The sequence below is a fragment of the Triticum aestivum genome, chromosome 6B (genome assembly GCF_018294505.1).
Source record: "Triticum aestivum cultivar Chinese Spring chromosome 6B, IWGSC CS RefSeq v2.1, whole genome shotgun sequence".
NCBI classification, from domain to species: domain Eukaryota; kingdom Viridiplantae; phylum Streptophyta; class Magnoliopsida; order Poales; family Poaceae; genus Triticum; species Triticum aestivum.
This window is the reverse complement of record NC_057810.1, coordinates 10,252,728-10,265,941: the sequence shown is the minus strand read 5'-3', so window position 1 is coordinate 10,265,941 and position 13,214 is coordinate 10,252,728. Positions and strand designations below refer to the sequence as shown.

General features: G+C 43.2%; 2 protein-coding genes across 10 annotated transcripts; both read right to left on the bottom strand.

Moving 5' to 3' along the window:
* Nucleotides 1-122: 122 nt before the first annotated feature.
* Nucleotides 123-3,437, bottom strand: LOC123138586 (uncharacterized). Its single transcript, XM_044558553.1, has 5 exons — nt 3,272-3,437; nt 3,101-3,158; nt 2,875-2,931; nt 1,545-2,681; nt 123-904 (listed from the first exon to the last, which is right to left on the bottom strand). The coding sequence occupies exons 1-4, from the start codon at nt 3,435-3,437 to the stop codon at nt 2,288-2,290; spliced, it is 675 nt and encodes a 224-aa protein (XP_044414488.1). The 3' UTR covers nt 123-904; nt 1,545-2,287.
* A 1,767-nt stretch (nt 3,438-5,204) lies between these two features.
* On the bottom strand, nt 5,205-8,929 carry LOC123135391 (uncharacterized). Of its 9 annotated transcripts, none has more exons than XR_006465981.1 (6): nt 8,800-8,922; nt 8,575-8,638; nt 8,058-8,111; nt 6,754-7,898; nt 5,928-6,012; nt 5,205-5,546 (listed from the first exon to the last, which is right to left on the bottom strand). XR_006465981.1 is itself a non-coding variant. In XM_044554446.1 (6 exons), exons 1-6 carry the CDS (start codon nt 8,855-8,857, stop codon nt 5,530-5,532), a joined length of 1,428 nt encoding a protein of 475 aa, XP_044410381.1. In that variant the 5' UTR covers nt 8,858-8,929; the 3' UTR covers nt 5,205-5,529. The 9 variants fall into 9 exon arrangements, 7 of the variants coding, with proteins under 7 accessions (XP_044410381.1, XP_044410382.1, XP_044410378.1 ...); XR_006465982.1 differs by having other exon boundaries at nt 5,205-5,543; XM_044554446.1 differs by having other exon boundaries at nt 5,928-6,020; nt 8,575-8,635; nt 8,800-8,929.
* Between the last annotated feature and the right edge of the window lie 4,285 nt (nt 8,930-13,214).

Genomic DNA, 13,214 nt, shown 5'->3' with positions numbered 1-13,214 from the left:
CTAATGTCTGCTGATATTAGATACTAATATACAAGAGTTCACACGGCTAAATCCAACAAGTTCCACTTCACGGACAGGCGCATAAAAGTAGAACAGCCTACATTCTACATAGAGGAGCAATCTCAGCATCAACCACATCATAGAAGAACATAATAGACTACATAGCAGGACAATTTGAGCATCGAGTAGCCATGTCTGCGTCACAGAAAAATAGAACAACTTCACTACACTAACTACCCATGCCAGCGTCTCAGCAAAACAGAAGAACCTCCCTAGACCACTAGTCATGGCGGTGTCCCAGCAACCCGAATTTCACTCTCTCTTAATACCACCTGCAGAACAATCAATGTCATCCCAGTCAAACAAATTGGTAATGTTCTCTCACAGCAGAACAAATTTTGTATGATCCCCAAAAAATAAGCATTAACTTTGCTGGAGTGCAGATTATACAAAAAAAAATATCCAAAGCTGAATCGGCCCAGTACACAAGCTAATACTACAAACGGAGAACAACAATAAGGGAACATTTAGTTTGCATTGCCACCTATATGCTGACATGTTTTCAAGATTCTTGCAATATAAGTAGTTAAGTACACACGATCACAGTAGAAATTACGAGATCGGTGACTCACCGCCTATCATCTGAGGCAAACAAACTCTAAGATTGTCAACTCATTCCAGATTTACTTTTGTGTGCCAACCCATATGTGAGGCTCAGAGTACAAACGGAAAATGGCACAAAGGCATGCTTCTTGAAAATGCTTCTTGCAAATTGGGTAACCAAGCAAAAAAAAAAGATATATGAAAAGATAAAAGTATCTAAGTTGTTTGACCAAGATAGCATGTTAGCAGATCAAGTGTGTACACAGTTCCAGATCCGCTCCTTTCGTCCCAACTCTCCTGCCTACAAGCAAAAGAAGCCCAAAACATATGAAAACTCTAAGAGAAGTTGAGTCCAAGATAGAAAATGAAGCCACATATATCACCAGGTCCAAAAAAGAATGGTAAAAATGTTTACATGTTCGGAGAAATGCATTTATCCAGAATTATTGTCGAGTGAGGTTTATGAATTGATGATTTCTATCAAGATCGATCCAGTTAAATTTTAATCTTGCAAGGAAAAATAGTGAATAAGAAAACATGACAAGCTTTAAGCCACCTCCAGATGTTCCAATTGCTTAATTACTTCAGATGGTTTCACTACTGCAGCTATTGCCACTTTCCAATTTTTAGAACCCCCCTGATGAAAAGATCATTACAAGTACATAATGGTATTTAGCCTTTAGCAATGGCCAGGAAACAAAGCAATATTTGTATTCCTGTTCTAGCTTTAATGGAGCTCTATAATAACAAGAAATTAGATAACCATAAGATGACCAGATCAACAGAGGAACAAACAAGACAACATATTTTTATGTATCTAGCTCAATCCTAATAACAGGAACAATGTTACCGCAATAACGTACCAAAAGTAACTGGAATGAATACGAGCGAAACAAACTAAATGGACTTTTTTGCTTTGCGATGTAGATAGGGCGTATTACCTGCAGTATAGAAATTCCTGTAGGGATAAAAGGTGTCAGGACATATGTTGTTTCTTTTAACAATATGTTTGATCTGCATCGAGTCAACTTGGAGTGTGAAGTTGCCGGTTACAGTAGTGAGAACAATCACATTTGCGTCCTCATCATACCCGACGAAAAGTGCAGAATACATTCTCGTTGGAACCATACCCTCAAGTGGAATGGTTTTCTGCAGCAGCACCCATTCAAAAACACCATCGCAGTTAGATTTCCTCTCCCATAATTTGATAGTCAGGTCCAGCGAAATAGCAAGGCCTAGTCCATCATTCTCCATCCGTAAGAGATGAAAATACCAGTCATCGGTACCATGGTTTTCTACCAGCTTTTCGATCAGACCAAGACTTTGCATTCCGAAATCAAACACAAGGACATCACCTCCAGAAATCAACAAGCAAAGTGTATTCCCGACAAGGGTGCTGGGCCTTCTTAACCTAGACATTCCAGCTGTTATCGTCATCATCGAGAAAATATCTCCCCAAACACCAGACGCCGAGTCGTAGACAGAACAAAATGCCGGTGTATTGTACTCAGCGCAAACCAAAACCAATTTAAACGGGCTCGAGAAGCAATCTCCGTGGACATGCCCATCTTCGGCATCGATGCACAATACAGTGCCATGCCAGGCACAGTAATCCCTCCTCAAGACGCTGTTGTTGAACCCTGGTGGAAAAGCCACACGACGGTCTCGCCGTTAAACTCTTTGATTAGGAGAGAGAGTCCGTGGCGGCAGCCCATGTATTCATGTTCATGGTATGGTGTGCTGCTCTTTGACCGGGAGAAGCGGGCAGCAGGGATGCGGTCAGGCGAGTCATAGCAGGAATGAAGCTTTTAGCATACCCTCTGAAGAAGCCGAGCAGAGGAGGTTTCCGGTGGTGCTTGCGGAAGCGTTTGCGGAACTTGGGTTCGGAGAGGATGCTGCCCCAGTGCCTGCATACGGCCGACGCGCGGGGGAGCGAGGACGGCTTTGGAGGGAGGCGGACAAGGATCTCGATGAGGAGGTTGTCGTCGCTGAGCACATTGGACACCGGATCGGCTGGCGGCCTGGAACACAGCAGCCTATTTCCATCCACACACGGAGAGCTGGGAATGGGATCGGCACTGACACAAAAAAAAAAAGAAAATTCAATCAATTGGCTGGTTTCTCCAATGATCCAGCACACATATGCACATCCATCAAGCATAGCATAGCAAACACAAAGTAAGTAGGTGCACAAACACATATGTACATCCAGCACAGCATAGCATACACAAAATGAAGAGGGGGTCACAGGAACTAGATGGGGAATTTTACCCTTGGTCCTTGGCCTTGTCATCTTCCACACACGGCGATCCGGCGATGGGACCGGCCCTGACATGAAAAGAAAATGCAGTCAATCAACTGGTTGGAAGCATCCAACACACATATGCACATCATCCATCCATGAATCCATCCATCCAGCATATAGCACACACAAAGTAAGTACAGTGCACTGCACAAAATAAAGAGGCCGGGAGAGGAACTGGATGGTGAATGTTACCCTTGGCACTGGGGAATCTCAGCAGCCGGATCCATCATCTCGTCTCCTCTCTCAATTGCTGTAATGAAGCAGGGGAAGAATGTTAGGGCTTGATTTGGAGGGGGGAAATTAACAAGAATGGGAGTAGATTAGATGGAGATGGACGGGAAGGAGTAGATTGGGTTGCCTGACCTCGAATCGCCGGTGGGTGGCTGCCGGGGCTGGGGACGGGGCGGCGGGGTGAGGTCGCCGGCGGCGGGGTGAGGCCAGCTGAGTGAGAGTGGGGGACTGGGGACTGAGAGTGGAGACTGCAGTAAGCACGGTTGCAGCCTAGCCTGCCATGTAAACCGTGGCCCATCCAAGCCCAGCCCAATCTGCCAGTTAGGAATCGCCCTATCGCCTAAAAAAGGCCCCTAATTCTAAAAAAAAACTAAAAAAGGCCCCTTTTTTTCAATAAAACATCTTGCCACTCCTAAAAAAGTCTTGCCTATAAAAATACAATCTTCTTACTCACACCAGAAAAAGGCCTATCTTTTTACTCACACTAAAAAAGGCATTTCTCACAAAAGGCCACTGAGATTTTCTTTTAAAAAAATAGACTGATGACTATGTGCAAGTTGCTGGAAAAAAATCAAATCGTCAGATGATTTTTTTTTCATCAGTATCGTATTTATGGAAAGCCGTACTTTTATTTAGGCAAGACATTTTTTATTAGATCATTTCATTTTTTATTTTGTGGGATAAGTTTAATTTCGAACACCATGTTTTTTTTAGGAAAACCATGATGTTTGGTAAAGCATAAATATCTTCGTTCCATTTCTTATTTTGAGATGTCTGATTTAAAAAAAATCATGAATATCCTTATATTTCTGAATTTTCTTTTTTTTTTATTTTACTACACTTTCTTGTGGTATTTTTCAAGGAGTTGTCTGTACAATAATTTTATAAATCCTATTTTGATCACCTTTTCACCTAATAAGTTGACTTTCGGAACCTTTTTTTTTGTTTTACTTTCTTTATATCTGCCAAGCATGTTATAATGCTTCTTCCAATTCATCTACCAGCAACACAGCAAGATTCCCAAACTACTTAACCAGTACAGAGTTTCAACTGCTTTACTTATATTCTTGTATTTTTGTGCAGTATTATGTTGTAATGAACTAATTGACCAATACACATACACAGTAGTACTATGAGCGAATTGAACCCTCTTTTTCTTTTTTTGCGATGGAGACTGAATTGAGCTATTCATCGCATGCTGTTGAAGACTGCATGAATAAGAGAAAAAGTAATCTAAGAAAACTGAGACTGTGCTAAAAATACTGAACATAAAACGAGGCTAAGGGGGGAAGTTCCCTCCCTTCTTTGTTAGGTAGGTGGGAGGATTCGAACCCAGGTGGCTTGAGTGGAAACAGAACGCACTCGGCATTGCCCTCGGAGGCTCTCCACAAAAAAAAAATCAAGGCCAAACATTTTGATTTTGACAGCAACAACAATCTAAGGCAGCATTTTCCTTATGCGCATGTAGACCCAGGCACCAAGGTGCGGCCGACAGAAAAAATGTCGCCGTGGCAGTCACCGGTTGGCTCTCTCACCAGGCTGCGTCAGTCTCTCGTTTTTCCTGGAGAACCGACTTTAATGGACTGAGTGTCGAAAACGGCAAGTCCAAGATGTGAAAATATCTTCAGCGTAATGCAGGACAATAAAAATCTCCATGGCAGATCCAGAACAAGACTAGAATTTAACAAAAAATCAGTAATTTTCTCCAGTCAAACAAAGTTCAAACAAAAACTCACAACACTATTTTGATTAAGAGCCAAGCCACAAAACTCTTTGAAGTTCAAACAAAAACTGACAACATTTTCTTGATTTGTCTCCTCCAAGAAAGAGCCAAGACATCAGTTAGACCACTAGCAACTGGGAATATACAACTGGGGCTAGGTTTGTGCTCTAGCTAGGCAGTAAAACAGAGCATATACAGGCATTGTCTGTCCCTGCTGCAAGTGGAGATGTGAGCAGCATTATCACAATTAGATCACAAGACTCACAGTTAGGGACTTCACAAAGAAACTCTGTAAAATGCCGAACCAATTCCACGAGTCACTAATCAGGCACGCAAATTGACTGATGTCCGCTGAACTTAGATACTAATATATATATAAGAGTTCAGATGATTAAACCCGATAGGCTCACTTCACGGCCCGCGGTACCTAAAAGTAGAACAACCTACATACTACATAGAGTTGACATCTCAGCATCGATCACACCACATGCCACAGCATACTACATAGTAGAGGATCCAACAGACTACATAGCAGGACATTTTAAGCGTGAACCGCATCATACAAAATAGAAGAACTTCACTACACAACTGGCCATGTCTGCATCTCAGCAAAATAGAAGAATTTCCGTACGCCAACTAGCCATGGCTGCGTCTCAGCAACCCGAAGTTAACTCCCACTACCTGCTGAACAATCAATGCCATCTCAGTGAAAACAAATTGGTAAGACTCTCTAAGAGAAAAGCCTAATTTTGTATGATCACCATACATAAACATTAACTTTGCCATAGTGCAAATTATACGAAAAACATAACCAGAGCTGAATCATCCCAGCGCTATTAGAAAAATTGATACTATAAGAGAACATTTACTTTGTGTGCTACATAACTACGTACTGCCGCCGTAGAACATAAAAGATCAGTGACAAGATGCATATCATCTGAGGCACAAAAATGTCTGGTATCTCTACTCAAAGGCATGCTTTTTGGAAATCTAAGAATTGCCATGGCACCATCTTGTAACTTGAGAAACCAAGAAAAGAAAACATATACGGGATGATAAAATTACCTAAATTGTTTGACCAAGGTAGTATGTTAGCAGATCTGGTCCGATCACAATTAGTTCCAGATTCACCCCTTCCCGACCGACTGCCCTGCCTTGCTACAAGCAAAAGAAGCCCAAACCAAACAAGAATTGAAAGAAAAGTTGAGCCAAGGATAGTAAATGTTGCTGGGTCCAAAAAAGAATGGCTGTTTACATGTTCAGAAAAAAATTCATTTACCCAGAATTATTTTCAAGCGAGTTTGTACCAGTTATGACCATAATGCCAAAATAAAATATGCGCAGATTGGAAAACCTAAGTTCCAAAACAAGCATTACATGGTACTACGTGAAATTAATGAACTAGTACTACTACTCGATCAAAACTAGAGTACATGGTACCATGAATTGACGATAACTATCAAGATTGATCAGTATAAATTTTAATCTTACAAGGAAAAACAATGAATGAGAAAACATAAAAAGCTTTAAGCTTCTAGATGTGCCAATTGGCTAACTATTTCACAGAGCAGATGGTTTCATTCCAATACTTTGAGACCCTCTAATGACAAGATCATTGCAAACACATAATCATAGTTAGCATTTAGCAATGGCCAGGCATCAAACCAATAGTTATATTCCTGCTCTAGCTTGTACCCTAGATAATAAGAATTTAGATCACCATAATATCAGCAGACCAACATAAAACAAACAACAGAATGTATTTTTATATATCCTTACTCATAGGAACAATATTACCGCAACAAAGTCCCAGAAGCAACTGCATTGAATCTGAGCGAAAAAAAACTGATTGGACTTTTTTGTTCATGCAATGTAGACAGGGACGTATTACCTGCAGTATAGAAATTCGTGTAGGGATAAAACGGGTCGTAACATATGTTGTTTCTTTTGACAATATGTTTGATCTGCATCGAGTCAAGTTGGAGTGTGAAGTTGCCGGTCATCGAAGTGAGAACAATCACATTTGTGTCCTCATCATACCCGACGAAACGTACAGAATTCATTCCCCTTGGAACCATCCCCTCCAGTGGAATGGTTTTCTTCAGCAACACCCATCCGACGACACCATCAGAGTTAGATTTCCTCTCCCACAATTGGATGGTCAGGTCCAACAAAACAGCAAGGCCAAGTCCACCACCCTCCATCCGTAAGATCTGAAAACACCCGTCGGTAACATAGCAGAATGCCGGCTTCTCGATCACATCAAGGCTCTGACATTTGAAATCAAACACAAGGATATCACCTCCAGAAATCAGCCAGCAAAGTGCGTCACCGACCAGGATACTGGGCCTTAACAGAGAAATTGTACGCGATATTGCGGTCGAGAAAACACCTCCCCAAACACCAGACACCGAGTCATAGACAGAGCAAAATGCCTGTGTATTGTATCCACCGCAGCAGAGCAAGACCAATTTAAACGGACTCGAGAAGCAATCTCCGTGCACATGCCCATCTTCAGCATCAGCACACAACACCGCGCCGCGCCACATACAGAAATTCCCCGCAAAGGCGTCATCTAGCCCGGGCGGAAAATCCACGCTGTGCTGTCGGCCAGTGAGGGGGTCCCACACGAAGGTCTTGCGCTCCTGCTTGTTGACCAGAACAGCAAGGCCGTGGCGGCAGCCCATGTATTCTCGATGGTCGTTGTAGCGCGTGCTGCTCTTGGGCATGGAGAAGCAGGAGGCAGTGATACGGTCGGGCGAGTCCATGACGGGAGCAAAGCGGTTGGCATACCCTTCAAAGAAGCCGAGCAGAGGAGGCTTGCGGTGGTGCTTGCGGAAGCGTTTGAGGAACTCGGGGTCGGAGAGGATGCCGCGCCAGCGCTTGCACACGGCGGACGCGCGGGGGAGCGAGGACGGCTTGGGAGGGAGGCGGACGAGGATCTCAGCGAGGAGATTGTCGTTGCCGAGCACCTTGCACACGGCACGCCACTGCTTCCTACCGTACACACGCGGCGAGCTGGAAATGGGGTCGGCCCTAAGACGAAAATAAAATGTTGATCAATCTTCTGGTTTCTCAAATGATCCAGCACACAGAGCAGACATATGTACATCCATCCAGACAGCATTGCATAAACAAAGTAAGTAGTGCACTGCGCAAAAATTAAGAGGGGGAGGAACATCGGCGGGATCTTACCACTGGAGTTGGGGAACCTCAGCGGGGTCCAACAGCCCTCCTCTCTCTGCACTGCTACAATCCAGAAATGCAACTAAGGTTAATAAGCATGACAACAAGCTATCAGTCACGAATATCCAGAAACCGAAACATACAAGTGTATAATCATCAAGCAGGAGATACTTTCCAAAACACTGAAAACATTCTCAGTTACTTTGATTGAAGTAGACGATTCGGGCTAGGTGCGTTCTCTACACTAGGGCCTACTGCATCTTGCCCATCCACCTTGCAAGTAGCACCTCACGTCACAGAGCCAGGCATTACCCGAACCAAATCCAGGAGCCACTAATCGCACGCAAATCGACTAATGTCTGCTGATCATGGATAACACACAAGACGGAACCCGGCAAGCAAGCGGCAAGAAGGAGAGGGGGCGTCTCAGCCTCAACCACTTCACCACTTTGGCATATGCACAGAGTAAGTAGTATTGCAATGTGCAAAATAAGGAGGTGGGGTGAGGGCATCGGCGGCATCTTACCCTCGGCCCTGGGGAGCCTCGGCGGCGGGATCCAGCAGCGGCGCCGTCTCCTCTCTCTGCGCTGCTGCGGCGGCAGGGGAAGAATGTTAGGGTTCGATCGGGAGGGGGGAATCTGGCTGGCTAGGGTTTTCTGCTCTGCTAGGAGGGGAGAAATTAAGAAGAAAAGAAGCAGGAATAGCTGCTGGGTCAGATGGAGCGGGAGGGGGAGGAGAATGGCGGGCAAACCTCGGCCGGATCGCCGGCGACGGGGCGGCGCGGTGAGCTCGCCGGCGGCTCCGCTCATCTCCAGTCCGTCCGCCAACTGCTTCTTTTTTTTTCGTTTGATTGATTGACGATGATGAGGAGTGGGGAGTGAGTGAGGGGAGCGCCGAAGGAGTAGTAGGCAGGCTGTAAGCACGGGTGCAGCCCAGCCCAATCCAAGCCCAGCCCATCCCAGCCCAATCTGCGGTACATGACTACAGAGCAGCCAGCTGCTTCAACTTGTCTAAAAAGAAAAAGAAAATGCCAGCTACTTTAAGAATCAATGGCAACACCAGATCATATTTTGATTTTTTGAAACTCCAGCCCATTCTTTTAGAAGAAAAAAAAGTGTATGTTTTTCGAAACGCGGACACTTTCCAAATCTGTTTAAAACTCAAAACATAAAAAAAAACTAATCATTTTTTTTGAAAGAACAACCGTTTTTTGACGCCTATTGACAATTCTACGAATACTGAATATACTTCAAAATTATTTTATTTTTTTTAAATTAAGCATTTTACGATTCTGAAAAAGTAGATTTTAAAAATGTATGAACAAAATTACAAAAGAAGAATAAAATTTGATACCATCAACATTTTTTGAAATTAGTGAACATTTTTTTAAATTGAAAAAACTTTGAAAACATTAGCATTTTCGAAATTCCTAAACAAATATAAAACGAGAAATATTTCTAAAATTAGCAAACATCCTTTTAAATTGAACAAACTTTTAAACCGTTAACCTTTTCAAAATTCCGAAAAGAAATTATAAAACGGGAATATTTGTTCAATTCTTACATATTTTTTTGACTTTTTGACAAAAAATTGGAAGCCTGTACTGTATTTTAAAATTCCCGAAAACAATTGCAATTTCTTACTAAGTTTTGAAACTACAAACAGTTTTGGAGTTGTGAACAAATTTGAAAAACAGGAACATTTTTTTAAAATCTGATCAAAATTTTGAAAACTGCAAAAGAAATGAATGCACTCATTTCCTGAATTTTTTGGACAAATTTTGAAATTTCGAACAATGTTTAAAATTTCTAAAAAGCTTTTTTAGAAAAAAATATAAAAAAATCAATGGGAGACGCGCAGTTTGTGTCATGCAAATTTTGAGTCTTTTAGCTTTAGTTTCTATAACCGGGAATGTAAAAAGGCGGCCCATGTACTAGCTTTTTTTTTTAATCTGGCCCATGTACTAGCTTCTTATAGCTACAAGATAGGAGCGGCTGATCTTTCGTGGATTGATCAGTCTCCAGATCTCTCTGCCATGGTCACCAGCGAGTTGGCTGTGCAGGTTTAGGCGTTGAATGAAATGTTCAAAAAAAAAGAAGGAAAGTAAAATAAAATAAGGAAAATAAAACGAAATTTCAAAACTAAAAGAGAAACCATTAAAAACGGTTTAGGAACCTACTGCAGTAGGTTCCTGGCCACACACACACACACACATAGGGAAAATCCGGTAGGTTCCTGGCCGGTTTTGAGAACTTGCAGTAATTGGACTTCTTTTTTTGCTTGTGCGGCCGGTTTTGAGAACTTGCAGTATTCCATGTGATCACAATGTGATCACTGGTGCTATACAAACAAACATACAACTCAATGTGTCCTTCTATATCCGGTCGATCCAAGCACTCTAACAAAAGTAACTAGAATGAATACCAGCAAAATAAAGTAACTGGACCTTTTTTTTTTGCTTGTGCAATAATGTAGGTAGGGAGGCATTACCCGCGGCATAGAAATTTCTGTAGGGATAATAAGCATGGCAACGTCCGGCATTTCTCTTGATAATATGGCTGATCTCGCTCGTGTCAACTTGGAGCGTGAAGTCGCCAATCACCGTGGACAGAATAATCGCATTTGTGTCCTCGTCGTACCCCGCCATCCCATCCTTGCCCATTCGCAGCGTCCACTAAACGCTCTCCGCGGAAGGAGCTCCTCCATCTGAAAGGTTTGCAGAGGCACCCATCTGGGAACACCATCACGGTTTGATCCCAGCACCCACAATTTCATGCATGGTGTGCCCTACCAAATGCGCGAAGCCAAGTCCACCATCCTCCGCTCGGAAGAGCTGAACCATTCCGTAGCGCAGGTCGGTCAGAGGGGTAAGTATTGGCTTCTTGATCATGCCGAGGCTATGGGTTTCGAGACCAAATGTGAGGGCGTCACCACCAGAAAGGCACCAGCAAAATGCGTCCCCAACAAGGATGGCAGGCTGCCGGCGGCGGGTGGGTTCCTCCCGACGATGAGTCGTCAACAAATTTCCAGATTTAAATCGGGGAAGCAAAAATTATGGCTGCCGGCGGCGGGTGGGTGCGAGCAATCGTGGTTAGTTTGCCTATGGTGAACACCATGTAAAGCAAATCGACAGGGGCACCATGGAAGTGTTGAATTCTTTCAGCTAAATTTGAAGGAAAAGAAAAACTGAGATGTTTTGAAAAGAAAAACTGAGATGTTTTGAAAAAAAACAACTAAAACTCGAATTATTTTCATGTAAATTCGAAAGAACTATAAGATACTTTAGGGATTTTTTTCAAACTAAGTTAACAACGCCTAGAAATAATGTGTCAACAATTTGAGAACAAAAAACATTGTCATTGGCTCTTAATTTCTTTAGAGGACTTACTTTCAATAATTAGGGAATGAGCATATCCACACAAATCGCATGACCAAATCCATGTGATGTTGGGCGACAAAATGACCGCTACCCGACTAAGTAGATGCGCCACATTGGTGGCTCTGGTGTCAGTTGGAGAGAAAGAGGGATGAAGAGGCCAAGATATGGATACTACCGTCGAAGAAAAAAATAAGTGTGAAATAAAATAATAAGTAAATAAATAGTCTTCTATTGCAATTGCTATCTATGTTTTACTTCTCTTCATCTCAGTAATTGACGAAAGCTATAACTTGCATCACAAATGACAAAAAAAATCTATGGTTCTTTTTCTAAATTGATTCGCTTGTCGAAACTAGGCCCTGTTTGTTTCAGCTTTGCTCTGATCCGAAACACCTGGGATAACAAAGCGGATTCACAGTTATATACGACCCTGTGTTGTTTCAGCTTTGATTGGATTTGAATCACCTGAAGATCCGCTTCAGCTTCTCCACCGAAGTGCACTTTGAGGTGCTTCAGCGAATTGCACTAAAAATGACCTGAATCCAGATCCAGCTTCACTGGTAAAGCTGATTCGAAATGTCTGTTTGTTTCAGATTCCAGATCCAGCTTCACTAACGAAGTTGGCTTCACTGGCAAAGTTGATGAACCATTTCTCCCCCTATCTAACCATCCAAATGGCACAAGCTCAACGACTAGGGTTTAGGTCTCCTCTTGGCGACACTTTGTCGTTGAGTTTATGCTTCCCTACGACTCCCCATCGCATCGCTAGATCTCGTCGATTGCCCTCTACTCCCTTAACTGGCTCACTAGGTTTGGATCGATGTCGACGGTGTCTGATGTGCAATCTTCCATTAGTGTCGTCTAGCTAGGAGCAAAGTTGCAACAAACATGGAGGACACACATACAAAGGGTAAAAGTTCAATGCACAGGAAGAGTGGATGCATGTCGCGATTTCAGTTACCGATGAATCTTATGTTTCGGGCGATGCCATAACGCCACTGGGAGAAGGGTGAGGGGAAGAACCCATTTAGACGACGAAGCGCCCAAGCCATAAAAGACTATTTTATTGACTACTTTGATGGTAAATAAAATAATATGTGGAGGATGAATTTCAACTACTTTGTTGACTACTTCGTCACAAGCTTACGTCGCGCATGGTGAGACTACTTTTGTGGAACATCTATCCTAGGTACTAGCTAGCTAGGTCACGGAAATCATCTAATGCCGAAAAGTCATAGTTGGCCGTGTGAAAGGAAGAAGGAAAAAGAAGGAAATCATCTATTTGAGTGCTTGCTGTACTGTCAGTAAAAAAGATAAAAAAAATCGTATGGGTAGATAAAAACCCCTAAATGTAACGTATGGCGGATCATAATTCTTGCGTCGCGGATACCCGGGGCACCCATTCTTCTCGAAAATGAACACGGATGTGTAGCGGGCACTCAGGAGTCAGGACACCCCTGTATGAAAATAGCATTAAAAAGAATATCAGATTTTTTTCTGACAGGGACGGCTGGGATCATGGCTACGTCGGCGTTGCTCCAGTGCTCCTGACCGTTCTGCCTGGTGGGCCATCCTAATCGTCTCTCCTCCGCTAAAAACAGGAGCATGCATGTCTGAAGCATTCAAACTTGCTTGGTGCGTGCGTGCATGCACGCGGCCATGGCTAAAAACAGGAGCTCGACCGTGATGCGGCAGCGCACCAATGGCGCCGAGGCCGATCGAGGCCGAGGCTTCCTCCCCGCCTCTCCTCCATCTCCACCTTCCCCGATCGACCAACCCGCTAGCTA

Bases quoted from the DNA above. Each gene is read 5' to 3' on its own strand.
- LOC123138586 (XM_044558553.1), bottom strand. From the start codon at position 3,437: ATGGGCCACGGTTTACATGGCAGGCTAGGCTGCAACCGTGCTTACTGC. The intron at 2,932-3,100 runs GTAACATTCACC...TTTTCATGTCAG, and splicing joins GAGATTCCCCAGTGCCAAGG to GGCCGGTCCCATCGCCGGAT. The intron at 2,682-2,874 runs GTAAAATTCCCC...TTTTTGTGTCAG, and splicing joins GACAAGGCCAAGGACCAAGG to TGCCGATCCCATTCCCAGCT.
- LOC123135391 (XM_044554443.1), bottom strand. From the start codon at position 8,857: ATGAGCGGAGCCGCCGGCGAGCTCACCGCGCCGCCCCGTCGCCGGCGA. The intron at 8,639-8,799 runs GTTTGCCCGCCA...CTGCCGCCGCAG, and splicing joins TCGCCGGCGATCCGGCCGAG to CAGCGCAGAGAGAGGAGACG. The intron at 8,112-8,574 runs GTAAGATGCCGC...TCTGGATTGTAG, and splicing joins GAGGCTCCCCAGGGCCGAGG to CAGTGCAGAGAGAGGAGGGC.